Source organism: Pseudoliparis swirei, chromosome 18, assembly GCF_029220125.1.
Source record: "Pseudoliparis swirei isolate HS2019 ecotype Mariana Trench chromosome 18, NWPU_hadal_v1, whole genome shotgun sequence".
Classification (NCBI taxonomy): domain Eukaryota; kingdom Metazoa; phylum Chordata; class Actinopteri; order Perciformes; family Liparidae; genus Pseudoliparis; species Pseudoliparis swirei.
The window spans coordinates 3,395,929-3,423,758 of NC_079405.1; the positions used below are offsets into that span (position 1 = coordinate 3,395,929).

At 45.0% G+C, this 27,830-nt stretch overlaps 3 protein-coding genes across 4 annotated transcripts in view; all 3 read left to right on the plus strand.

Moving 5' to 3' along the window:
* The first annotated feature begins 85 nt into the window (after positions 1 to 85).
* pde12 (phosphodiesterase 12) lies at positions 86 to 5,624 on the plus strand. Its single transcript, XM_056438169.1, has 8 exons — positions 86 to 1,103; positions 2,703 to 3,121; positions 3,211 to 3,316; positions 3,592 to 3,736; positions 4,159 to 4,237; positions 4,356 to 4,478; positions 4,611 to 4,816; positions 4,911 to 5,624. The coding sequence occupies exons 1-8, from the start codon at positions 529 to 531 to the stop codon at positions 5,028 to 5,030; spliced, it is 1,773 nt and encodes a 590-aa protein (XP_056294144.1). The 5' UTR covers positions 86 to 528; the 3' UTR covers positions 5,031 to 5,624.
* A 4,196-nt stretch (positions 5,625 to 9,820) lies between these two features.
* On the plus strand, positions 9,821 to 21,266 carry gmppb (GDP-mannose pyrophosphorylase B). Of its 2 annotated transcripts, none has more exons than XM_056438013.1 (10): positions 9,821 to 9,904; positions 13,828 to 14,023; positions 14,463 to 14,543; positions 15,528 to 15,576; positions 15,857 to 15,999; positions 17,993 to 18,151; positions 18,290 to 18,368; positions 19,551 to 19,678; positions 19,770 to 19,952; positions 20,036 to 21,266. In XM_056438013.1, exons 2-10 carry the CDS (start codon positions 13,895 to 13,897, stop codon positions 20,165 to 20,167), a joined length of 1,083 nt encoding a protein of 360 aa, XP_056293988.1. In that variant the 5' UTR covers positions 9,821 to 9,904; positions 13,828 to 13,894; the 3' UTR covers positions 20,168 to 21,266. The 2 variants fall into 2 exon arrangements, with proteins under 2 accessions (XP_056293988.1, XP_056293987.1); XM_056438012.1 differs by lacking the exon at positions 9,821 to 9,904 and adding an exon at positions 11,675 to 12,812.
* A 2,197-nt stretch (positions 21,267 to 23,463) lies between these two features.
* The window catches only part of lmcd1 (LIM and cysteine-rich domains 1), a 12,669-nt gene continuing 8,302 nt past the window's right edge, over positions 23,464 to 27,830 (plus strand). The window contains exon 1 of the mRNA XM_056438433.1: positions 23,464 to 23,572. The gene's annotated coding sequence lies outside the window, so the exon portion shown is untranslated. The remainder of the gene's footprint in view (positions 23,573 to 27,830) is intronic.

A 27,830-nucleotide genomic window follows, 5' to 3' on the forward strand; every position in this document is an offset into this window, starting at 1 on the left:
CGGTGCACACTCCAGTCTATTAGGTGGCGGTAATGCCCCTCTTAATTGGTAAACCGACAATAACCACCGAAGAAGAATATGTTTCATAGAAGAAGAGGAAGCTTCGCACTGACTTGATGGGAGTATTCACAAGTGAAGAAACACTTCTGATCTTTTATTTTATTTTAAATGTCCTTTAAGTTAATTTTTGCATTTGTCTTTTAAAACAAAAATACAAATCTGAATAAAAATGCATGTTTTGTTTTCCATTTCCGTTTATATTTACCGTATTGCACACTCCAGTCCACTAGGTGGCGGTAATGCGCCTCTTAAATGACCTACCGCCAATAACCATGGAAGAAGAATATGTTTACAGACGAAGAAGAAGAAGAAGCTTCGCAGTGACTTGATGGGAGTATTCACGTGTTTACAAATAATAATAACTATCTTCTGTGAACCGTTATTGACAGTTGACGTTACCGGCGTAGTTTAACGACCACAGCTCGCGCGTCCCGCTCCTGGTGTCCTCCTCCGGCCCCCGGGGACCTCATGTTTCACCGCCTCCCCGCTGTCCTCGCGCTGCTCCCCCGCCGCCTGCTGCTCGCCTCCTCCTCGCCGAGGACTCTGACCGGAGCCCCCCGGAGGATGGAGCCCGCCGCGGTGAGGTGTCTCCCCGGGGAGCCGAAGCTCACCATCTCCTTCCGGCTGGACGGTACCAACAAGTGCATGCTGCGGGACCAGGACGAGCCTCTGGGCAAGGTGCTGGCCCGGATCTCCAACGGCCTCGCCAAGAGCCAAGAGAAGACGAGGAAGTCGAAGAAGAAGAACAAGGGCCAGACCCCGCCCCCCCCGCAGCAGCAGCCTCCACCCGCCGTGAAGCTGCACTACGCCGGGGAGGAGGTGGCCGACACGGTGCCGAACTCCGCGGCGTGGCGGGACGGAGCCGTGCTGCGGGTGGGTGACGTCACGTTCTCGGTTCGCAGGAACGCGCCCACGCTCGTCACCGTGGAGCTCCCGGGCTCCCTGCTGGCCGGGTTCCCGGTGTGTCCCCACCTGCAGGTGGAGTTCGGCACCCTGGAGGACTGCGAGGTCACGTGGTATAAAGAAAATGCCCCGAACGCGAGGTGAGTCCACCGGAGGCTCCTTCTGCACATTCCAACGTGTTCACAGTCTTATTTATATCTATTTTATAGTTAAACATTTTTTTTATTTCACATGTATAGTAGAATTAACTTTATTAACCACTTATTCTATGTACACACGCAAGGCATGCCACTCTTAAATGCCTCTCTATGTTATTTACACACAGTTCCAAGTACCATTATTCAATAAACACAAATATAGATAAAAATAACTATCATGTTCATACAAGGAGAGGAAAAAATACTCCATTAAGTAACAATAACTATTATTATAATATAGAAACATCCGTGGCTTTCCCCCCATTTGGTTACATTGATAACTGAATATATATTTGGACTTTAGGTCGACCAACAATAGATACAGAGGAGCCTGACTCAGATCAACGGGTTTCAGTCGAGTAAATAACATCAGTGTCTATTTGAGGTCCTCTAGAAACCGAGTCTCATGTTTTGTTCACTAGAGAGTATTTACAAGTGTAACGGATGTGGAACGGGCACGGAAGAACTTGACTCAGATGGTGGATTTTCCCAATACTTATTTATTCTGCAGGAGAGAGCAGAACACACACAATTTCCTTCTGGTCTGTCTCTGTACTTCCGCTTCCTTCAGCAATACAAAGCCATTGTCTCAGGGAAGCCAGGACCACATTAAATCTAAATGATAACAATATTCATCAAAAACCATGACATGTAACATACAAAACATGTAAGTTACAAAACAGCGACCCCTATTGGACAAAATAAATGACTACATGAGCTCGAGTAATTTTAACAGAAACAGCGAAAATGAACAAAAGGAAAACCATACCTGCAGGAGAGAGCAGAACACACACAATTTCCTTCTGGTCTGTCTCTGTACTTCCGCTTCCTATACACACGCAAAACAAAACAATTTACACAAAGAAAGTATACGTTGGGGCGACCGGATGTAGCTCAACAAACGGCGCCAAACTGGCTCAACGAAACTGCCACCAAACGTATATTTTAACGGTCTAAATGACACGACAGCTGGACGCCGGGATCGTATTAACGTTCCACTATTGTATGTGACATAAACGGTCACTTTTTATTAAAGAATACAGAGAAAATAGTTCGACATCGTTCCTCACTCAACTCACCTTCAGCAATACAAAACCATTGTGAGGGGAAGACGGACTCAGGAGCAGGAAGTACAGCAGAGATGGAAAGCAATTTCCGCAGGAAACAGATTTTTAAAAATAACGGTAAATAAAAATAGCTCATTAAAATAAAATTCACAAACACTCAACAATATCGTTGAACAACAAACAAAAATAAAATACAATACATTGAAAACAAGAAATGACAGAATGCATTTCTGACTCCGTTACACAAGTTATTTCTTACACTGTGAAATGGGGACTAAAGCACATATTTTAATCACAACTCTTTAATAACTAAATTCAAGAGACAATTTGCTTCCATTGTGTTTCTGTTTTTAACTATGGAAGCGTCCTCCAGGTCATCGGTCGTGGGTCGGGTCGGTTTCACCTGGAAACAACAATAGATCGTAGAAAGTGTCCCCAGAGATGAGACGTGTGATCTTTCTCTCTCTTCTCAAAGTCCCGACGCTGCAGCAGAACCTCCGCGTTGGACCGAGGTCGGACGCGGCCGAGTCCACGTCCCGTCCAATCACGACATCGGCCTCCGGCTCAAGCTGCGCTGCACGCCCAGAGACGGCGGGGGGCGCGTCGGCGAGGCCAAGGAGCTGGTGTCCGCGGGCGCCGTGGAGGCCGGGCCGGGCGCCTGCACCTTCGACAACCGCCACTCGTACACCCTCAGAGAGGCGGCGTGGCCGTTGGTGCGCGTGGCGACGTATAACATCCTGGCCGACGTCTACGCCCAGACGGAGCTCTCCAAGACGGTGCTCTACCCGTACTGCGCCCCCTACGCCCTGCAGCTGGACTACAGGCAGAGCCTCATCAAGAAGGAGCTGGCCGGATACAACGCCGACATCCTCTGTCTGCAGGAGGTCGACAAGGGTGATTATTTACAAGCGTGTCTCCTTCTCTTCTGTGGAGACCGGCCGTCGTGTTTCTGACTCTCTTCCCGTCCTCCGGGTTCTTTTCAGGGGTGTTCACGGACAGTCTGACTCCGGCTCTGGATGCCTTCGGCCTGGAGGGCGTTTTCAGGATTAAAGAGAAGCAGCACGAAGGACCGGCCACTTTCTACCGCAGGTCGGGCCGTCAGCACTTACACTTTCTGTTAAAAACACAAACGCTGGATGTTAAACTCTCACATGAAATGCAGCCGGTGGTAAATTCAGTTATTTACCTTCTGCTCCTCAAAGAACTGGCCCTTTTTTAGCTGCAGGTTCACGGTGGTGTTGTTTCAGGTTTCCTCCTGCAGGCGTCATAGTTACTCACCAGCTCCCCCTGGTGGAGTCTCTTCCGCCTGGCGGTCAAGGTCGAGGTTATGTTCGATCATAACTCATAACTCTGTCTCCTCTCAGGTCAAAGTTCAAGCTGCTGAGCCGTCATGACATCGTGCTGAGCGAGGCGCTGACCTCTGACCCCATCCACGCCGCGCTGCTGGAGAAGGTTTCTGCTAACCCGGCTCTGAAGGACAAGATGCTGCGGAGGTCCACCGTCCTGCAGGTGCTGCAGCTCACTGGGAAGAGCATGGGGGGGGGGGGCATATTATATGGACTGTATATAATAAGTTGACGTAGTCACCATGACGTCACCCCTTGGTTTGTTTTGAAGCGTTGCTTTTTTTTGCAATCTTGTTTTTTTGACATTTTAAAGCAAGCAAACATGTTTAAATTCATTTTTATGAACGGAAAACACACCGCGAAAGAGTTTTGAGGACAAAACCACAGATGGCTGCCAGACGGGACGATGCCGTGGTTGCGACCTGTCGATCACCTTGTAGCCCCGCCCCTAAAGCATGCCCTGCTTTAAGGTCTAGTTGACTAAAAGGACCATCATTTACTAAATTAACATCATATTCGCACAGACGTCTCAACAATCTGACCTATGTTTGCGAGCAGAGTTGTGACGCGTGTGTTCCTCTGCAGGTCAGTGTGCTGGAGGACCTGAATAAACCCGGCAGGCAGGTGTGCGTGGCCAACACTCACCTGTACTGGCACCCGAAAGGTAGAGCGACTCACACCCGGGTCGCTGACCTCAGAGAGCAGACTGACCACTTGTTCCCTGTTACTCTGCACAAAGAAACAAAGAAATAACTGAATCAATCTCCTTTTTTTTTTTGAAGGAGGGAATCTTCGTTTGATCCAGATGGGCGTGGCCATGCGACACCTGAGCCACGTGATCAGCGAGGTCACACCCGGAGCCCCTCTGGTCTTCTGTGGTGACTTTAACTCCTCCCCTCACTCAGGTAACCCGAAGGCGAGGCCCACAGCCTCCGCCCCGCTGACGCATTCTGTGTGTTTTGAAAGCGTACGAATCGTGTGCTCCTCCTCCTCCTCCTCCTCCTCCCCCTCCTCCCCCTCCACCTCCCCGTCTGCAGGTGTGTTCCAGCTGCTCAGCGAGACGGTGGTTCCTCCGCAACACGCCGACTGGAGCAGCTCCGGTCCGGAGGAGTCGTGCAGCATGGAGCTGCGCTCCGCCTTCCCCCCCCTGCTGAGCGCCTGCGGCCAGCCGGCCTACACCAACTACGTGGGAGGATTTCACGGCTGCCTGGACTACATCTTCATCCAGCCGGGCAGCATGCAGGTACTGGCCCTGATACCGGGACGACCAATAAGCTAACTTATTAACTTAATATGTGTAACTTAATATGTGTGTGTGTGTGTGTGTGTCGTTGCAGGTGGAGCAGGTGATTCCTCTGCCCAGCCACCAGGAGGTCACCACCCACGAGGCTCTGCCCAGCGTCGCTCATCCCTCCGATCACATCGCCCTGATCTGTGACCTACGCTGGAACCCGTAACCTATGACCTTTTTTTTTTTTTTTTTTAAACCATCAAAAAAAAGATGGAGAACCTCGTCACCCAGAAGCTCCTTCAAATATATCGAGACTTTGGATTTTCTTTCTACTTGATGAAGTTGGAGCATGAACAGCTGCAGGTTCACTGAAGATCAACGAAAGACTGTCATCACAAAATGACATGAACTGTTGTGATGAAGTCCATATTGTATTATTTACAGTACAATAATTAGGGACTTCCAATCACTGATATTCAGTGTTGGGGATGAGATGAATATTTTTTTTCTTTTTCTTGAAATGATTATTTGTGTTGCACTGCTGATGGAAGAGTCGCACTGCGGCATTATTTTAAGTTTATAATTATAAACAGGAGTAATTTGACTCCTGTTGGTTCCTTATTGCCCCCTAAAAGCTTTTGTTAAAACACATTTGAGTTATTTTTGACTTTAACTGGGTTAAACACCCAGTGAGATTGGCAATAAATAAAGATTTACATTTTAATAAAGATATTTATTATTACTATTGTTTGGCCAAACAAGATGCCTCAGAGGTCCATTTTTAATTTTTTAATAAATTAATAAAGTTTGACTTCTTGAATCTGTAGCAGTACTTTGTGTGAACATCTATGAATATGGCAAATAACAAGCTTTCATTTTGTGCGACTAAATTTGACTAAAGTCAAAATCGCATGTTTACTTAGTTTGATTCATTAAATTAAGTTTAATTAATTATCATTTACCAAAACGAATACAAACTTTATAAAATATTATTTTCAAGCGGTCTGAAAGTAGGTAAACAAGCTGTCAGCTGTCAAATGTAACCCTAACCCTTCCTGATGGCGCCGCGGACGGCCGCCTCGGTGTGTTGGTGCGCGATGTTTTTTGTTGTTTTCGTTTTAAATACTGTTTTCTGCTGTGATTCCCAGAGCTCTTTCACCAGAGAAGAGCTCATGAACATCAGGGGAACAACTCCAGCGGATTTATTTCCAACGTTTTTAACTTCTGTGGAGTTACTGGACATTTTTGTAAAAGGTGTGCTCACCTTCGCCCACGTGGTGAGACGCCGGCGGAGAGGGAAACGCTCAGGGGCGCTTGTACGGCTACGGAAACGGGGATCTCGTACAGCGCTGCCGGGCATATTTCTCTCCAACGTCCGCTCACTGTGCAACAAACTGGACGAACTCCAGCTGCTGGTGGGGAGAGACAGAGACTTCTCCTCATCCTCCGCCCTGTGTTTTACGGAATCATGGCTAAGTGGATCGATACCAGATTCTGCGCTCCAGCTGACTGGCTTCCAGCTGTTCCGAGCGGACCGGGACACGGAGCTCTCCGGAAAAGCAAAGGGTGGAGGAATCTGCTTTTACCTCAACAACGGCTGGTGCAACGACGTAACGGTGATCCTACAGCACTGTTCGCCGGACCTGGAATCTTTTATCATTCACTGCAAACCCTTCTACTCCCCACGTGAGTTCGCTTCATTCATCCTGGCCGGAGTTTACATGCCGCCGCAGGGGAACGTGCACGAGGCACAGCGGACCCTCGCCGAACAGATACGGTGTGTGGAGCGGACCTTCCCGGACTCTTTAGTTATTGTACTGGGATTTTTACAAAGGAAACCTCAGCCACGAACTCCTAAATATAGACAGTTAATTAAATGCCCTACTAGAGAGAAGAGCATTCTGGACCACTGCTACACAACAATCAGCAGGGCCTATCACGCCGTCCCTCGAGCTGCACTGGGAAACTCTGACGAAGCCATGGTTCATTTGATTCCTCATACAGGCAGAGACTAAAGCTCTGCAAACCTGTGGTGAGGAAGTTCAAGAAGTGGACCAGTGAGGCTCTGGAGGATCTACGGGCGTGCTTGGACTGTACTGACTGGGATGTCTTCAGGACTGCTACCAACAGCCTGGATGAGTACACAGAGGCTGTAACTTCCTACATCAGCTTCTGTGAGGACAGCTGTATTCCATCCAGCTCCAGGGTGAGTTATAACAACGACAAACCCTGGTTCACAGCGGAGCTCAGGAAGCTAAGACTGCAGAAGGACCAGGCATTCAGGAGTGGGGACAAGGACCTGTACACAGAGTCCAAATACAGGTTTAGCAAGGCGGTGAGAGATGCTAAACGACTGTACTCTGAGAAACTGCAACAGCAGCTCTCAGCAAACGACTCTGCTTATGTCTGGAGAGGGCTCAGGCAGATCACCAACTACAAGCCCAAATCACCCCACTCCATGAACAATGTGCTTCTGGCAGACGAGCTAAATGAGTTCTACTGCCGCTTTGAAAGACAATGGAGCAGTCCTGAGACCATCCCCCACAGCCCCATCAACAAGCCACAGACCATCAGCCCACCCTCCCCCAGCCCATCAGGGGCTCACACCTCTGGAGCACCCTCCATCTCCTCAGCGACGACCCTCGTCATCCTGGAGAGAGCTGTCAACAGGCTGTTCAAAAGCAGAACCCCGCAAAGCAGCGGGCCCGGACTCCGTCTCCCCTCCACCCTGAAGCACTGTGCTGACCAGCTGTCTCCGGTGTTCACCGACATCTTCAACACCTCCCTGGAGACATGCCACGTTCCAGCCTGCTTCAAGGCCTCCACCATCATCCCTGTCCCCAAAAACCCAAGATCACAGGACTCAATGACTACAGGCCCATCGCCCTGACCTCTGTGGTCATGAAGTCCTTGAACGCTTGGTCCTGTCACACCTCAAGACCATCACCGACCCACTCCTGGACCCCTGCAGTTCGCCCACAGAGCCAACAGGTCTGTAGACGATGCAGTCAACATGGCCCTTCACTACATCCTCCAGCATCTGGACTCCCGAGGAACCTACGCCAGGATCCTGTTTGTGGACTTCAGCTCTGCTTTCAATACAATCATCCCGTCCCTGCTGCAGGACAAGCTCTCCCAGCTGCACGTGCCCGACTCCACCTGCAGGTGGATCACAGACTTCCTGACCGACAGGAAGCAGCACGTGAGGCTGGGGAAACACGTCTCAGGCTCCCGGACCACCAGCACGGGTTCCCCAAGGCTGTGTTCTCTCCTCTGCTGTTCTCCCTGTACACCAACAGCTGCACCTCCAGTCACCAGTCCGTCAAGCTCCTAAAGTTCGCGGATGACACCACCCTCATTGGACTCATCTCTGGTGGGGACGAGACCGCCTACAGGTGGGAGACTGACCACCTGGTGACCTGGTGCAGCCAGAACAACCTGGAGCTCAACGCTCTGAAGACAGTGGAGATGGTTGTGGATTTCAGGAGGAATGCAGCCCCACCCGCCCTCTCATCCTGTGTGACTCCCGTCGACGCTGTGGAGTCCTACCGCTTCCTGGGCTCCATCATCTCCCAGGACCTCAAGTGGGAGCTGAACATCGGCTCCATCTCCAAGAAGGCCCAGCAGAGGATGTTCTTCCTGAGGCAGCTGAGGAAATTCAACCTGCCAGGGAGAATGATGGTACATTCTACACGGCCATCGTTGAGTCCATCATCTGCTCCTCCATCACCGTCTGGCACCCTGCAGCCACAGCCAAAGACAAGCGCAGGCTGCAGAGCATCATCCGCTCGGCCGAGAGGGTTATCGGCTGCAATCTGCCTTCCCTCCAGGTCCTGTTCACTTCCAGGTCACTGAAGCGGGCCGGAAAGATTGTCGCTGACCCCTCCCACCCTGGACACTCCCTGTTCGAGTCCCTCCTCGGGAGGAGGCTGCGGTCCATCATGACCAAGACCACCCGCCACACCAAAAGCTTTTTCCCGACGGCGGTCGGGCTCATCAATGGAACCCGGGACTGACTGACTGTCACCCCCAGGACTACCACCTCTTCTTCCACCTTCCTCTCTCCTCCTTCTTCCCGCTCCTTCCTCTTCCTCCTCCTCCCTCTTCCTCCCTCCTCCTTCTTCTTCCCTCCTCCACACACGTCACTTTAACATGCACTTTAACTAAAACACACCACTTGAAGCACACACCCAAACACTTCACATTATTTGTTGTCTTTCTGTCGTGTTGATTGTTGTTTGTTTGTCATGTCCAAATGTTGCACCTTCCACCAAAAAAAATTCCTCGTTTGTTTGTGAAAACATTCCTGGCAATAAAACTGTTTCTGATTCTGATTCTGATTCTGATGCTGTGAATCCGCCTTCCATCGCCACGCTGTTCTTCTCTGATTGGTCAGAAATCACGAAAAGGCGGAGCCGAAGTCTTCGGGACATACCATTGTGTCGTGCATTAAAGGGGCGTGAAGACACGTTTAGATATAGGTTACAGGTCGGAAGTGGGAGAACCATGGCGATTTTGCCTATCAATTATTTATTTCTATTTTCTGTCAATAGAAACAAAATAGAATAAGTATAAAAGTGTTCTAATGTTAGTTTAGTATGATGTAAGAATATTCTCTGATTTCATTTAAGGCTGCGGTTCATTTATACACCCCCGTGACAGTGACAGCACCGAGGGGCAGACAGTTAAGTATGCCAGCGTCATCTAGGCAGACCGGAAACCAAGTGATTTGGCCTACAGAATAAAAAGCTGAATAACTTTTTAATTTTTCCGATTTAAAAAAAAGTGATTTAGCTTTTTATTATATACTTTGATTGCAATTAGATATTACTGATTTTTGTATTGTCTATAAATGGGTACCAACTTCCCACAAATAATAAAAACAGTGCCTCCCTTTGCCATAACGCACTATCAATCAACGAGTGCCTTTATTGTGAAACCGTTGACCGGATGTGGAACGTGTGCCGCTGTCTCGCTTGATGCTGACCCGCTCCGACAGGAAGCGAAACAAGGAATCCGGATTTGAACGATCTTACGTGTCATTCCCGGAGTTTCAGTCATTCACTAGTCGCTCAGGAGACTTCTGCTGAACAGAATCACGTGAGTTAGTTTCCGCTCTCTTTGCTCGACTTCACGCAGACCGACAGACAGTTTGTCTGCTGACTGTCTGTCGTTAAAAGCCGTAAATCAGTGAATTATTTGACGTCATCTGAACTAAGCTAACAGGTGTTAGCTACAATCTCTGGAAGTTCATGTCAGGAAACAATCGGCGTTTCTCAATATGCGTACTTGTGCGTACTTTCCTGATTTGTGGACTCGTGAAACGTCATCAGTCTCAGTCCGGGTCCAATTCGAAGTCCGCTTTTCGCAAAGCACGGTCAAAACACCCGGATGTGACTTGTATGGAGGACTCAAAATGACAAGTATAAATAAATAAATGCATGCATAAATATAGGAATAAATAAATGTCTAAATAAATAAATAAATGCTTAAATAAATGTCTAAATAAATGTCTAAATAAATGTATAAATAAATAAATACAGGAATGAATAAATATAAGTTATAAATCAACAGGACATCATTAAATAAATATATTTCTACATTATTTATTTATCTATTTATGTGTCCACACGTATTTCTTCATTTATTTATGTGACATTTACGTGTCCGTATATTCAAATGAGCTGGGCGGTCCGAACCTCTGTCTGAAGCATGATTGGTCACAGGAGTGTGATGCACCTGTGTGTGTTATGCTCGACTACTTCTGCCTGGCACATGAAGCTGAAGTTGACTCGCTCAGCTCACCGTTAGCAGAAGTTAGCCTAGACAGCTTTTTGACTTCAGCCGTTTATCATTTCCAAGTACACTGAGTACAGACTCGTGTTTTCTTGGAGTCTGGTCTTGTGAGTCTGGTCTTGTGAGTCTGGTCTTGTGAGTCTGGTCTTGGGAGTCCGGACTCTCGAGGACGCAGGATGGTCTTTCTGGTCTTGTGACGTCACCACATCAACTGTTCTTGCTCATAAATTTACTCCAATTATCCACTGTAAGATACTTTACAGTGGAGTAGAATGTCTTGCGGTGTTCACTGTTGTTTGGCGTAGGCTACGAATAAACGGTAATAACTATACAACGTCTCGTAGCTTTCCTGACCCAGGGTCTCTACAATATTAAGTTATGAATCTTAACCCTCAGTCAAATTGGCGTAACGTTATCTTTTAATAAATAATAAACTCTTTGTGCTCTTTAGATCCTCCAAAACCTAATTATATCTCATGTTTAGCCGCTGAGACGTCAGAGCCAGCGGAGCATTTCAAAAAGTCCTGCCGAGATCAGGCTTCTCTCGGCGGCCACACAGCGCGCTGACCGCCCGGAGCTCACTGGTCCCGCGAGCAGGACCTCAAATCTCCGTCGCATATCCTTATTAGGCTGAATCTCGATAAACCGACCACAGATTTGATGCTTAAACTACTAACTTCTCGGCTGAAAACATCCTTAAATTACATTCCGTGACTCAACAACAGTAGTATTTAGAATGTACAGACAAGAATGCATAATAAACACTTCGTCTACAGGTCCAAGTGCTAGGGATCGATTGCTTCTGTCTTGCTCTCCGACTTGACCAATCCTGTTCAACAATGAGGTTCGGACCGCCCAGCTCATTTGAATATATGGACACGTAAATGTCACACATAAATAAATGAAGAAATACGTGTGGACACAAAAATAGAGATATAAATAAATGAAGAAATACAGAAATGTAGAAATACATTTATTTAATGATGTCCTGTTGAGTTATAACTTATATTTATTAATTTCTGTATTTATACTTTTATTCTTGTATTTATTTATTAATTTATACATTTATTTAAGCATTTATTTATTTATTCCTGTATTTATTTATTTATACATTTATTTAAGCATTTATTTATTTATTCTTGTATTTATTCATGCATTTATTTATTTATACTTAAGTCATTTTGAGTCCTCCATAGACTTGATCCTCCCACTTTCCGGAGGATGCATCAGAGGAGACTTGTGCGTACTCTGGCCAGCAGATATCCCAGAATGCATTTCACCAGCAACCGGAAACAATAGCGGAGGAGAAAATAAACGACTGACAGATGACTTTTTATAAATACGACTGTTGTTGAGTCACGGAATGTCATTTTAGGATGTTTTGTTTATTTGACTGTAAAAAATAATTTACAGTGAATAATTAGAGTAAACCCAGGAGCAAGAACAGCTGATGTGGTGACGTCATCAAATCTGATTCATTGAAGGGACCGTAATGTCTAGGTTCCGGCAAAACATCAAAAGAGACGGCACTATGCCGCTAGAAATAATAATAATAATAATGCATTTCATTTTTATCGCACTCTTCCTTCAAAGAATCTCAGAGTGCAACACATATAGTGAAAACAAATAAAACTGACTAAAACATAGTTAAAGCAACCCATAAAAAAAAAAGAAAAATATGGGCCGGAGAGAGAGATATTGTGTCTGCAGCTCAAGGGTAGCTACACGCCTAACAGTATTCAACATTCACACACATGTTATCAGTATTTACACATACGAAGAGGGGGCGCACGACATGAGAAGACTAGAGCCAAGAAGATCTCAGGGTGGGTGGGATATGCACCTGTGATGAGATCTGTGTATATAAGATTGAATCTTAATCTGGGGGAGAGTGTGTTTTTGGGCTCAACTTGCATGTTGAGGAGAGCTCCCCGTGTCATTGCAATCGCTGGGGAGCGTTTGTACTTTGCTTCTGATGAGGAAATAAACGTCTCCCTAAAGGAGAGAACGATAGCCGACTGTGGATCTTATTATTGTAGAAGCTCTTCCAGGCTGCCAATTCTGAATTACGATACAATTTGGTTGACCCCGAACGTCGGTTGGCTGACCTGGCAGATAACAAAGAGCTTTTGACCAGAGCGGTGACGTCCGTTTCCCGGACTCCGGGCTAATGGTCGGTGGTTGACAACCAGAGGAACCTCATAAGCGACAGGTGACGACAACCTTTTTAATAAAATGTCTGTATTGGGTACACTAAATTAGGTTGCCAACGGCAGATAAGCCTCTGCCCGTAAATTAAAAAATAAACAGAACCGTATTTGAGAGCGTTGATGAGTCTGCTTGGTACATTGAACCGTATCCCAAGTCCAGACTCCAAAAGAACACAAGTCTGTACTCGTGTACTTTGAATTGAGAAACGCCGGTTCAGTGTGTTTCATCTCATACTCAACATACTAATTACAATTTATTTATATATTAGGACCCCTAACTTCAGCTGCTTTTAATCAGTGTTTGATCTCCTTTAATGTTGTTTTGTTATTGTACTGATACTGAAAGATTCCTTAATAAAGTGTGAATAATTAATGTGATCTGGGTCACGTGTCTAGTTTAGACTTCTTTATAATTCTACTCTGAGAAATAATCAAATACATTTTTGTTCAACAAAAAATAATGTTCTAAATTTGAGGATTTGCTGCTTAAATGTATTTATCTTGATATGTTCACTACTTTCTGAAGTGTTAACAGATTAATGAACAATGTCGACAGTTGTAAGTTATGACAATAAGGAATCTGGTCGGACGAGTTTTACAACATGCTAAATTTATCCTATTGTTTGTCTCTGAGCCCAAAATATGAACATTTTCTTTATTGCTCTGTTTACACATCAGAGGATGAACTGAAATAAATACGTGGAGAAGCGTCTAATGTTGGCTCCCTAAAGAAAATACAAGTCCAGTTTTAGTCTCGCCACAAGCGCAGAGGGGTCATGACCTCGTCACCGTGACCCTCTGGACCGTTTCCTGGATCAATATTGTATTTGTGTCACAGAGCTGAGAAAGTTGTTGAACAGCTTTCTGCTGTTTTTAAAGCTATTTCCCCCAAAAATGTCACATCTTTTTTTTTGCAATGAACATTTGAGCTTCTGGACTTGAATGTGTTCCTTTAAAAAAAAATCTCTCAGGCATCCGGTCGGTCATCTCTAGTGTGTCTCTTCTTCTCTCGTTCAGGTCGCCTTGTCGTCTCTCCACCGATGAGCTGTGGTCGCCTTGGTAACGGTTGCTAACGTCCGCAAGCATGAAGGCTCTGATCCTGGTGGGCGGCTACGGGACGAGGCTGCGGCCGCTCACGCTGAGCGTCCCCAAGCCGCTGGTGGACTTCTGCAACAAACCCATCCTGCTGCACCAGGTGGAGGCGCTGGTCCAGGTACGGAGAGGCTGGGGGGGGGTCACTTCACTGCTGAGGTTTTGTTTTTGGAGATTATTGAAAGTAGCCGGTGGCTCTCTCTTTGTGTATCTATATATCAACTTTTTTTATTTTATTAAAATATATATCCAAAAATAAAAACATTTGAATTAATTTTATTTCATTAAGTAAAATACAAAAAGGTTTTATTTTATATTTATTTTGTATATATATATATGTATGTATGTGTGTCAGTGGTTAGCAGGTCCGTCTTTCAATCAGGGGGTTGGCGGTTCAATTCCCGCCCTAGTCTATGTGTCCTTGAGCAAGACACTTAACCCTGAATGTCTCTCTGTAGCTGTGTACGGTGTATGAATGTAACATGATTGTAAGTCGCTTTGGATAAAAGCGTCAGCTAAATGTCATGTGATGTAATGTGTGTGTGTGTGTGTGTGTGCAGGCCGGGGTGGACCATGTGATCCTGGCGGTGAGCTACATGTCCGATCTGCTGGAGGTAGAGATGAGAGTCCAGGAGGAGAGGGTGGGTACCGGTCACTTCTCACACTGGAGGGTTTAAGTAACGACGAAGAGAAGTGGCGTCCTCCATGAACTTCTTCCTCCATGAACTTCTTCCTCCTTTAACTTCTTCCTCCGTGAACTTCTTCCTCCGTGAACTTCTTCCTCCGTGAACTTCTTCCTCCGTGAACTTCTTCCTTTATGAACTTCTTCCTCCATGAACTTCTTCCTCCATTAACTTCTTCCTTTATCAACTTCTTCCTCCGTGAACTTCTTCCTCCGTGAACTTCTTCCTCCGTGAACTTCTTCCTTTATGAACTTCTTCCTCCGTGAACTTCTTCCTCCTTTAACTTCTTCCTCCATGAACTTCTTCCTCCTTTAACTTCTTCCTCCGTGAACTTCTTCCTCCGTGAACTTCTTCCTTTATGAACTTCTTCCTCCATGAACTTCTTCCTCCATTAACTTCTTCCTTTATGAACTTCTTCCTCCATGAACTTCTTCCTCCGTGAACTTCTTCCTCCGTGAACTTGTTCCTCCATGAACTTCTTCCTTTATGAACTTCTTCCTCCTTGAACTTCTTCCTCCGTGAACTTCTTCCTTTATGAACTTCTTCCTCCATGAACTTCTTCCTCCATGAACTTCTTCCTGCTTCCTCTCTGGCGTCAAGCCGTCTCTGAATCCAAGCGGATTTTATTTAGCAAAAGATAACCGGTTAGAACGATGTAATCGCTCCCCTCCCCCCGCTTTTATTTTGAAGGCGAGAGGGAAGCCGCATTGTTACCATACACACACACGCATCCTTACTGAGTTTTCACAGTTTGTCTTTTATCCTTCTGCACAGATATTTTTATGTCTTTCTGCCGCTTTAAAAAAATATAAAAATAAAATCTAACCGGTTCGACATAAGTTCAACATTTTAAATGAATCAATTGATTAGTGAGAAGTGACTTGTATTGGTGTGGTTGTCCCCAGTCCGCCGTCACCGACTGTTTCCCCGTTTTGCCCTCAGCTCGGGATTCGTATCTCTCTGTCTCACGAGAAGGAGCCTCTGGGAACCGGTGAGTATCTTCTTCTCTCCAGACAGGAAACCGTCTCTGCTCATGTAGGAAGTATCCAGCGATGGGAACTGTGAGAATCCAGAATAACTGTGTGCCTACAATGTAGTCTGGTGCCTTGAATCATGCTACATGATGGCTGTGTGATTTAACACACATGCAGTTTCATTGCTCAGAATTGCTCTATAACGCGGCTAAAAGCAGATCGTTTGATATTGGTAATAACTGTGTGTGTCTGTTTGTTTGTGTGTGTCTGTTTGTGTGTGTGTTTGTGTGTGTGTAGCGGGTCCGCTGGCGTTGGCTCGAGAGCTGCTGAAGGTCGACAACGAGCCGTTCTTCGTCCTCAACTCGGACGTCATCTGCGATTTTCCATTCAAAGATCTGCTGCAGTTCCACCACAACCACGGCAGAGAGGGGACCATCGTGGTGAGCCTCTGCTGCCCCCTGGTGGACTCTTTCTGTACTGCGCGTGTGTTCTGGGAACTCAAGAGAACGTTTAGGTTCTGCGGGATAAAACATGCAGAAGAACTCACTTGTTTGATTTCAGCACATTTAAATAAATCTTTTGATTTAGTTTTCATGTTTATTTTTTTAGATTAACTTATGGTTTCTGCTCTATTTTCACTCGTCGACCAATCCAAATAATAAAAAAATAAAAAAGTTTATATATATATATACATTTTTTAAAATTATTTTTAGTATTGGCTATATATATATATATGTACAAAATAAAACCTTTTTGTATTTTACTTAATTAAATAAGATTAAATCAAATGTTTTTATTTTTTATTATTGGATATATATTTTAATAAAATGAAAAAAGTTTAGATATATATACATTTTTTTACATTTTATATTATTTGGACTAGTTGGATAAATCAAAAAAGTTTATATATATATATTAGGGCTGTGAAACGATTAACATTTTTAATCAGGTTAATCACAGGTTTTTGTGGATTAATCATGATTAATCACATATTACCGATATTCTCTATATATTTTGTGAGAACATAGAGATTTATGACAAAAGACGGATATATACATTTATACATTCTTCTATACAATGGTGCTGCAACTCAGCAGTTATTTAGCAGTTTTCTTCCATATGGAACATTAATACATCTTCATCCTAAACAGAATGTTTAACCCTCCTGTTACCTTAGGGTCAATTTGACCCCATTCAATGTTTAATGTCGGTGTTCTTTGGGGTCAATTTGACCCCAGGCTGTTTTTCACTGTGTCAAACTTATAAGAAATATCAACTTTTTTATATATTTAAAGGGCTATTTAGGTAGTCAACAAACAAACATAAAGTACCTCACACTTAAACTTGGGAAACAATATTAATTCTAATAATTTTCTGGAGGTTTTAATTGCTGGGGTCAAATTGACCCCGAGGGTAAAATATGTTAGTAAAGGTAACAGGAGGGTTAACCTCTTCCACTCCACTGAGGATGCTGGCGTCCTTAAGCCCCTCCCCTTCCCTTTAAACGGCTCGCTCACGCAGACCACGTCAATCAACATGGGCGTGTTTGGTATCCCAGCATTCAACATATCCTCATCTTTGCAAAGAACATATACATTTTCTTTTATTTCGTAATAATTTTTCACAAGAGGAGCCCTAACACACAATGTCTAAAGTCGCGATAAATGCAGCAAGTCGGGTCTTGCAACATTTCGACGGAGAAAACGTACAGAATACACTTTCTAAGTAGATGTATTAGCGGAGGTATTAGCGGAAGTACTAGCGGAAGTTAGCAAAGAGCTAGCGGAATCAGAAAAGGTAACAAGTTTTACAAAAACTTTTTTTTGGTGCGCTGTGTCTTCCCTGACAGTAACGTGTTGAAGCCAGGAGACCGCGCTGTCTTTGCCCGGGCCATGAACACGGTGATTTGCGCCGTTTTTGTTTGACTACATTTTATGAGTAACAGTTAGGGGGGTGCGAGTGACTTTTCATGCGCGCAGACCGGCATCTGAACTCTGCGGCAACCGCGATCGACATATTGAGCACCCCTGCATTAAAACATTGGTACAAGTGACTTTTTTTCGTCCCGATGTGCGCACACACGCCGGCATCCGAGCTCTGAGTCATGTTAACGCGACACTAGAGACAGAATGACACGCTGCTGGAGAGACGACCAACAACAGACGGATTGGAAGCTCATTCTGCGCATGCGTTAAAAAAAAAACGAAGTTAAACCTGTAATTTAATTAACTGAGTTAACGCGTTATTTTTCACAGCACTAATATATATATATATGTGTATATATATATATATTCACTCTCGTCAGCAGTCCAACCAATCCAGATTTTGTGTGTTTGTATGACCATGTGATATTTCAGTTTTTCTTTTTTCATACATTTTCAAAAAATGTCACTGTATATTATAAACTATAGTTCTGTGTGTGTGTGTGTGTAGGTAACGCGGGTGGAGGAGCCCTCTAAATACGGCGTGGTGGTGTTTGAGGGGGACAGCGGCAGAATTCAACGCTTTGTGGAGAAGCCGCAGGTCTTCGTCTCCAACAAGATCAACGCCGGCATTTACATCTTCAATCCCAGCATGCTCAGCAGGATCCAGGTGACCTGTGACACACACACACACACACACACACTCTCACATTCACACACAAACATTAAAGGCGCTCTTTGATGTTGATGCTCTGTACTGGCATGTAATTGTGTGTGTGTGTTTGTGTGTGTGTGTGTGTGTGTGTAGCTGAGACCGACATCCATAGAGAAGGAGATATTCCCCGTCATGGCCGAGGAGGGCCAGCTGTACACCATGGAGCTGCAAGGTAACAATACTACGACAAACACACAATACACACATTTTATTTATTTATGGCTGCAACTAACAAACATTTTCATTATTCAGTTAGTTATTTAAATAAAACACTGGCTCAGATATCGGATACAATCGGGTTCCATCCATTCAATAAAATTATATATTTATACACCGTATACATTATATTCTGGAATTAACATTTTAAAAGTTTTGACCAATTCGTTGCTGCATTTTCCAAGTTTTACACTTTAATTCAAATTTCTGTCAATGTAAAAGATTTTTCACCGAGTTGCTTTTGTAAAAATTACTTTTTATTTGTTAGCATTTCATATTTATTTATTTTAACACGCTAACTTTATCCACAGATGTTACACAAGATGATGCGCAGTTTATCAAGAAGGAAATAAACAACTTAAAAGGCAATAATTCTGTACACATATACAGGACTGTCTCAGAAAATTAGAATATTGTGATGAAGTTCTTTATTTTCTGTAATGCAATTAAAAAAACAAAAATGTCATGCATTCTGGATTCATTACAAATCAACTGAAATATTGCAAGCCTTTTATTCTGATTTATTGCTGATTATGGCTTATAGCTTAAGAAAACTCAAATATCCTATCTCTAAATATTAGAATATCATGAAAAAGTATACTAGTAGGGTATTAAACAAATCACTTGAATTGTCTAATTAACTCGAAACACCTGCAAGGGTTTCCTGAGCCTTGACAAACACTCAGCTGTTATAAATCTTTTTTTTTACTTGGTCTGAGGAAATATTAAAATTTTATGAGATAGGATTTTAGAGTTTTCTTAAGCTGTAAGCCATAATCAGCAATATTAAAAGAATAAAAGGCTTGCAATATTTCAGTTCATTTGTAATGAATCCAGAATGCATGACATTTTTGTTTTTTTAATTGCATTACAGAAAATAAAGAACTTTATCACAATATTCTAATTTTCTGAGACAGTCCTGTATATACAATATATATTTACATATACAGTATTTATTTATATATATATACATATACAGTATATATTTACATGTAATGTATATTTACATGTAAAGTATATTTACATGTAAAGTATATGCATACACATTGAACTCATCTCCCCGTCTGTCTCTCCATTTGTTTGTTTTTGTTTGTCTGTTTTTGTTTATCCGTCTCTTCATTTGTTTATTTGTCTTCAGGCTTCTGGATGGACATCGGTCAGCCCAAAGACTTCCTGACGGGGATGTGCATGTACCTCCAGTCGCTGCGGCAACACGCTCCCGAGAGGCTGCGCGCGGGGCCCGGTTTCCTGGGCAACGTCCTGGTGGTGAGTCCGTCTGTCTGCCGCCGCCCGCATGTCCAATGAGAGCCCCGCCCCCCCCGATGGTAACCCCACCCCCTCCCCCCTCTCCCCGCAGGACCCGACGGCGCAGATCGGGGAGAACTGCACCGTCGGCCCGAACGTCACCATCGGCGCCGGCGTGGTCGTGGAGGACGGCGTGCGGATCAAGCGCTGCACGGTGATGAAGGGCGCGCGGGTGCGCTCGCACTCCTGGCTGGAGAGCTGCATCGTGGGCTGGAGGTCCTCCGTGGGCCAATGGGTGAGTGGGGAGGGGGCGTGGCCTTAAGCGCGCCAGGCTTTTCACGGAGCGACCTCTGACCTTCGCCCGTGTCGCGGCCTCAGGTGCGGATGGAGAATGTGACGGTGCTCGGCGAGGACGTGATCGTGAGCGACGAGCTGTACCTGAACGGCGCCAACGTCCTGCCCCACAAGTCCATCAACGAGTCGGTGCCGGAGCCGCGGATCATCATGTAGCTGGCGGCCGCCATTCTGTTTTACATGCGGACTCGACTGAATACCCAAACGGCGCCGCGGCGGAGAGGCGGAACATTGCCCTTTATCAATTTGGACTTTTAGCCCTCTGAGAAACCCGATGTGGGCCGGCCGTCGATCACATGGCGGGGGGGGGGGGCGGGCGGAGGTGGGCGGGCCGGGCGGAGGTGGGCGGGCCTTATGAACGGCGCCGTCACGATGCATTTATACGTTGAGAAGATGGCGACAGAACGCCACTGAAGGAGAGCCCTCTGGTGGTAGATTTCTAAATCTGCCACGTTGAGCTCTATGCAGTATAAATGTTAGTTAATTCACGGGGGGAACGCTCTCCTCCGACTGCGGTCGTTCACACCAGATGAATGTTATGTGATTAGTTTCTATGTAAAGATAATAATCTGTTATTGATCAGTAATTTCCGTTCAGTTTTTTTTATCATGAAAGCAGGTTACTGCTCTTAAAAAGAGAACAAAATGTGGCGGTTTTTTAAAGAACTTGTTGAAGTTTATTAAGTATATTTCAGTCCGGCTGCATCTGGGATATTCTTCTTCATATTTTCATTTAATGGGAAAGAAAAAACGAGGTGAATTCATTTGTTTCTGTTTAATTCTCGTATTATATTACATTTACAATATCTGTAAGTCATCGTGTTCCTTCACACACGAGGAAACTGATTTTCCGGTGGGATAAAAGCTGAAAAGACAACTTCTGATAGTTAAATATAACTAAAAATGATCGTTTAAGTTAATGGTTGTTTCCTAAATCTGTACGGTGGCCTTTGGAGGACATTTCAGTCTAAACTTCATCAGGAGGCCGATGAAGCTCCTTTTGAATTGTGTGAATAACATTCAACAGACTCCTGATTGGTCAAATAAAGTGTTGTTACTGACCGTGACCACTGGGGGCACTACTGACCGTGACCACAGACACTAAGGACTGACCTCTGACCAGCTTGCAGCGGCGCCACGTTGTTGTGCATTCAGTGTTTACGCCATGTCGACACTTTGTGTCCGAATGAATGAAGTCAAACTTGTAATGAAGCTTTTTAAAAAGAGAGAATAATATAATCTGATGATCAAACTCACGTCTCGTCTCTTCTTTGGCTGTCACTTCCCCTCTTTGTCACACGAGGCGCTGTTCACCGGTGGAGATGAGATCGTCACTATGACGTCATCTGATGTCATAGTGACGACTTCAGGATTAAACCTTTGTTGTACTGAATATGAAACACAGACGCTCGTTGGCTCTTAAAATTGGACGATAAAGTGATCTTATGAACATTTGAGATAAAACTATATACGAGTGATTATTGACTGATTTATTTTAGGATTTGATCTAACATAAAAATATTATCAGTGTCTCCAACTGCTCATCTCCTAGCAACAGACTAAACAGATGTTTTATGATTCATGAATTAATACCTAGAAGACTATATATTATAATGTATATACATATATGTGTATATATCTATATATGAGTATATATGTATGTATATATCTATGTGCATATATATAAATACAGATATATATATAATGTATATATGTGTGTATATATACAGGACTGTCTCAGAAAATTAGAATATTGTGATGAAGTTCTTTATTTTCTGTAATGCAATTAAAAAAACAAAAATGTCATGCATTCTGGATTCATTACAAATCAACTGAAATATTGCAAGCCTTTTATTCTTTTAATATTGCTGATTATGGCTTACAGCTTAAGAAAACTCTAAAATCCTATCTCATAAAATTTTAATATTTCCTCAGACCAAGTAAAAAAAAGATTTATAACAGCTGAGTGTTTGTCAAGGCTCAGGAAACCCTTGCAGGTGTTTCGAGTTAATTAGACAATTCAAGTGATTTGTTTAATACCCTACTAGTATACTTTTTCATGATATTCTAATATTTAGAGATTGGATATTTGAGTTTTCTTAAGCTGTAAGCCATAATCAGCAATAAATCAGAATAAAAGGCTTGCAATATTTCAGTTGATTTGTAATGAATCCAGAATGCATGACATTTTTGTTTTTTTAATTGCATTGCAGAAAATAAAGAACTTCATCACAATATTCTAATTTTCTGAGACAGTCCTGTATACACTTATATGTGTATATATATATACACACACAACTTTTTCCCTAAACATTTAGATTTTTTTCTTCTTTATATTTGAAATATTTTCATTTTATTTGCGTTATACTGCGGCTTAATTATAAAAAAATTCTCTATATAAAAAAATGTAAAACGGTATGTAAAAATTATCATTCTTAAGTATTATAATTTGTTTTCCCCAAAATGTTCTGAAGCACCCGCAGAAATCCAGTTAAGCCGCGCCTATGACCCTTGACCCTTGACCCCGCCTCAGACCAAGGCTCTCTGTCGACATGTTGAGAGAACTAAAGGCTCCTGAGCTTGGACTCGGCCCCTCTACATGTTGACCGAGGTAATAAATCCAACGGGGAGTCGTTTAGTCATCGACTTGTATGCAACCAGAGGAGTCGCCCCCTGGTGGCCGTCAGAGAAAATACCATTTTAAGACACTTCAGCCCGATGACCTTTGCCGTCTGGCGAGTGACCCCGAGTGACCCCGGCTTGGCCTTCTCTCTTAATCCCTGTCGGTGCTGCCCGGCTCTGCTCGGCTTTGCCCGGATCATTTGTTCCTCTTTTAGACCGGCCCGGCCCGGCCTGGCCCACGCCGGCCCCTCTCAACTCTCAGGTCTACATCCTCCTGAGCTTCACGGTGAGAAGGATTCCTTCTTTAAGGCTCACTTCTGATTGGCTGGCCGGGCGCGTAGCAGGGAACCCCTTAGGGCGCCCCCCCCCCCTCTGTCTTTGTCTCAGATTAAAAGCACAAGCAGTCCAGTCGGGCCTCGCTGAGGACCAGAACTGGATCCACACAGCCTGGAGAAAAAAAACACACATCTGTCCAGCTGCTGTTAAAAAACAACATAAATCTTCCAGATTTCTGCCAGCCTGCTGCCGCAGAGCGAGGAGCCGCACGTCTGAAGCAGCGTGAGGCCACCGCTCATGCAGAGGCAGACATGGAAACGGAGGGGAAGAAACCTGCTGAGATTATTGTGAGATTCCATTCAAAAAAAAGAGAAAGAAAAGAGTTGGAAAAGAGGGAAATGACTTTGCAGTGAGAGTCAACAGTAAAGAAGTGAGCTGATGTTTCTCTGCAGGAATGAGGTGGAAGTCTAGACGGTGAAAATGCAGTGAGCCGGCGGCGGGGAGCGATTGTGGGCGGAGAGAGAGAGAGAGAGAGAGGGAGAGAGAGAGAGGAAGTGTGGTCGACAGGAGAGGAATTCAAGCCCCCATTGTTCTGGAGGAGGCAGCGGGAGTCGAACCGACGGACCGACCGACCGGCGCGGACGTGAGCTCAGCCGTGGAGAAGGTAGGGCAGAAACACTTTGAAGTACCACATAAATACTTCCAGATTGCGAGGAGGTCAAAGGTCGGCGGGGCCGTCGCTCCGACGGGACGAAGCTTCGTCTGTCGGAGCCGAAAACTGAACTTCTGTTTCACTCCATCGGACCGAGCGACGATCAGAGGATCTATTCTGTTTCTGTCTGCTTTATTTGAACTGATTGAGGTCAGTCAACCGGATGCGTTATGGAACATTTTGAGTAACACGTTATTTTTTTCCGATATCGGACCCGAAGGTGACCCTCAATGTGCAATTAATACAGATTCTTAATTGGGGGTTCTGGGAAAGTGTCTCTGACCCTTTGTGTTGACCCGGTCGGAGATACGTCTCCATTCTTAATCCCGCCTACTCCGCTCTGATTGGTCAATTGATTTTTTTCTAATCAGGGGGCAAATTCATCAATTTGTTTGAATACATAATTTTTGAGTGGTCAGCTGGTCGCAGGTCTGAACCGGGTTCACTTGAGGTCATAATGAAGATTTTTATGATATCCAAACCACATCATTGAGGTGTTTTACCCCCAAAAAATAATTGTTAATTCCATTAAACGACTTAAACTCCTCTCCCTCCGTGTCTCTGCTCTCAACCGTGTGAACAAAACTCCAAACGAACAGAAACTGATCCCAGATCTTTCGTGTGAGGGGAAAAAGTCTTTGAAAAATCTCCATCAGCCAAAAATCTTGAAGACATTTATTTGTGGAAATCTTTGGTTGAGTTGATTTGTCGAAAGAAACTTCTGCTGGGGGAAAAAGGAATAAAGAAGATGACCCTCTGATCAGAGACAGTTACCCCCCCCCCCCCCCCCCCCCGGCTCTGTTCTGGGCCCCCACAGATCCTGTAATTCATCCTCTGGTTGTCACATCAATCTGTGAGGCGGATCACCTGACGGATCAGTGTCACCTGTCGGGGGTTTGATCCCCCCCCCCCCTTATTTATGTACAGTAGCTGGAAAAACTGCCATCACCAGGATGGAAATAACCTCCAACACACACACACACACACACTCAATGGGCGTCAGCATCGTGGGGAGGTATCTCTCGGTCACCAGAATGGAAAACAAGAGCCCTCACCGGTCCTAACCATATCGATTCATCACTTTATCCATTAATCAAAGTTTTTTGGGTTAAGGAGCAGAAAAATAAGAAAAAAAACAATATATAAAAGCCTGTCGGAGTTTGGTGAGAGCCGGAGGCGACGTCATCAATCTGTTCTCTTTGCCCGATGGGCGAACTTTAAAATAAACATTTAATTCGCGAGCAGATAAGGAGGAAAGAAGCAAATCGGGAACACAGACTCATCAGTTCCAGGATGTGAGTCGTTAGCGGGACGTGAACTCATCCGTGAATGTGAGGTTTGGCTTTATGCCCATAAAAATGAGCCATTTAGTTTTTTATCTCATTTTTCTGCGAGAGCGTTTTCAGCGTGTGAGGAAGAATCCGTTCAGGAAACCATCAAATCAAACCGCCGCTCCGTAATCTGTGACTTCCGGCTCATTCGTGACATCACGTCGACTTGAGTTTCTGACGCCACGTGACCTGAAGAGGCTCGACCTCCGTCTCTCTGACCTCCGGCCCTCTGACCTCCGTCTTTCTGACCTCCGACCCTCTGACCTCCGGCTCTCTGACCTCCGGCCCTCTGACCTCTGTCTCTCTGACCTCCGTCTCTCTGACCTCCGGCCCTCTGACCTCCGTCTCTCTGACCTCCGTCTCTCTGACCTCCGGCCCTCTGACCTCCGGCCCTCTGACCTCCGTCTCTCTGACCTCCGACCCTCTGACCTCCGTCTCTCTGACCTCCGTCTCTCTGACCTCCGGCCCTCTGACCTCCGGCCCTCTGACCTCCGTCTCTCTGACCTCCGGCCCTCTGACCTCTGTCTCTCTGAACTCCGTCTCTCTGACCTCCGGCTCTCTGACCTCCGTCTCTCTGACCTCCGTCTCTCTGACCTCCGACCCTCTGACCTCCATCTCTCTGACCTCCGACCCTCTGACCTCTGTCTCTCTGACCTCCGTCTCTCTGACCTCTGTCTCTCTGACCTCCGGCCCTCTGACCTCTGTCTCTCTGACCTCCGTCTCTCTGACCTCCGACCCTCTGACCTCCATCTCTCTGACCTCCGGCCCTCTGACCTCTGACCCTCTGACCTCCGGCCCTCTGACCTCCGGGCTTCTTATCTCTCCCTCTCTGCGTTTCCGGCCGTTTAACCGGCCGCATAGCCGACATGTTTGGAGTGACTCGGCGAGGCTCGGGCCGATGCTCGCCTTATCTGACTCCCTAAATATAGACGGCCACGCATTCCCTTTGTTCTGGGGGGAAACAAATCTGATGCATTTCTCTCGTTCGGCTCATATAAACACCGTGTTAGGTTTCCGTGGTTACGAGTGCTGAGTGAAGGGCGTCGCGATCGTCCGATCTGATTTCTATCACATGATTCAGCTATTTTACAGATTTCTATGCATGTTGTTGTTATTCCCCGACACGAGGGCTCAGAACCACAACACCAAACAGGTAAACAATGAATAAATAAGACTCGCGTGTCTTTTGCTGATTGTTGTCGTCGTGTGTGTTTCTGTAGTTGGTACCGGACACTTTTTTTGTAATTCTCAGTGGATTTTTAGAAGAATCCAACATGAATCCGTTTATTCCAAGAGCCGAGCACATGGGCTGCTGCTCTGGAGTCAGATTGGCTGCAACGCTTATTAACCAGTTGCAATTAAAAAAGGCTGAAGCTGTAAAGCTGAGCATCAAACAACCTAAACAATGCAAGACTGTTCCGGAAGACAATACAATCTTTATCCTGAAACAGGAATGGCATTGAGCCCGTTACTGTCAGCGAGGAGCACAACGCCTTCAGCTTCTCGACACGCAAACCGGCAGGTTCGGATAACCGACATCCAGATTTTTTTTAAAGTTAGCTGCTGATTTTTTTGCAACCACAAAAGGAAATAAATATGGTTCACCACAACATTACCTGCATGGTGGACACACACACACACAGAAACACACACACGCACATACAGACACACCCACACCCACACACAGTCTCTCAGTGTATTCCAGGGGGGTGTATTGTCGTCTTGTTCTTCTTCAGCTGTTTCTGTTGCAGCCGTCATCGCTGTGACCTTTTCAACACCTGTCAATCAACGGCCTCTTCACCTTCACAGTCATACACACACACACACACACACACACACACACACACACACACACACACACACACACACACACACACACACACACACTCGCGCGCTTTGTCAGGAAACGGTCCTCACGGGTGCAACGACACACACCGCAATACCCCCCTATCACCACTAGGTCACACACAAAGAAGGAAAAATGTACTCGGTTTTCTTAAAAAAAGGGCACCAGGCCTATCAGCAGGCTGTTTTCTATTGATTGCAATGCTCGTCCCCATGGTAACCGGGGGTCGGTCCCCATAACGTGAGTGATATGTCAGGTGGTGGACCCCACCGGGTTATTAAAAAAAACACACACACACACACAGGTCTTATGGATTGGCCATTTTTGGGTCATTTTCCTCTGAAAGTCCATCAACATGTGTCAGACTCGTCACTCGCATACAGTCCTTTCAAAATAAAGCTTCGTCTTCACAGAAAACAAAACTACTTGTTAGGTTTCAGAAAATATCTTGATTTCAAATAACTGCGGAAGTGTTTTTTTTACTAAAGAAGTCACTAATAATTAATTGCCCCGTAGACCTCGACTAAAGTGAGTTTTTTAATATCGTCTTGGTCGACATGTTGAGAGCCGTCGAGAGGCAATCGAATCTTTTAGTATAATTTAAACGGGGAAGTTATATAAAGTCACAGGAAAACCAGCAACACGAGACCCACGCTGCTTGTAAACACGTTTATTTTCTACTGATCCACGTTTCAGATCTTGAAACATGACGATGTCCTTGTATGCAAATCCAGGTTATTTTCTCTCTCTCTCGTTAATACCTGTTGACAGATGAACAGGTGGACCGTCACCAGCAGCTTGTTTGAGCAGAACAGTCGCCAGAGGCTTTAAAACACACACACACAGACAAACACACGCACATACACACACACACATACACACACACACACACACAGACAAACACACGCATATACACACACAGACAAACACACACACACACACAGACAAACACACGCATATACACACACAGACAAACACACACACACACAGACAAACACATGCATATATACACACAGACAAACACACATACACA

Bases quoted from the DNA above. Each gene is read 5' to 3' on its own strand.
- gmppb (XM_056438013.1), top strand. From the start codon at position 13,895: ATGAAGGCTCTGATCCTGGTGGGCGGCTACGGGACGAGGCTGCGGCCG. The intron at 16,000-17,992 runs GTGAGCCTCTGC...GTGTGTGTGTAG, and splicing joins GCAGAGAGGGGACCATCGTG to GTAACGCGGGTGGAGGAGCC. The intron at 18,369-19,550 runs GTAACAATACTA...ATTTGTCTTCAG, and splicing joins GTACACCATGGAGCTGCAAG to GCTTCTGGATGGACATCGGT.
- pde12 (XM_056438169.1), top strand. From the start codon at position 529: ATGTTTCACCGCCTCCCCGCTGTCCTCGCGCTGCTCCCCCGCCGCCTG. The intron at 3,122-3,210 runs GTGATTATTTAC...GGTTCTTTTCAG, and splicing joins TCTGCAGGAGGTCGACAAGG to GGGTGTTCACGGACAGTCTG. The intron at 3,317-3,591 runs GTCGGGCCGTCA...GTCTCCTCTCAG, and splicing joins CCGGCCACTTTCTACCGCAG to GTCAAAGTTCAAGCTGCTGA.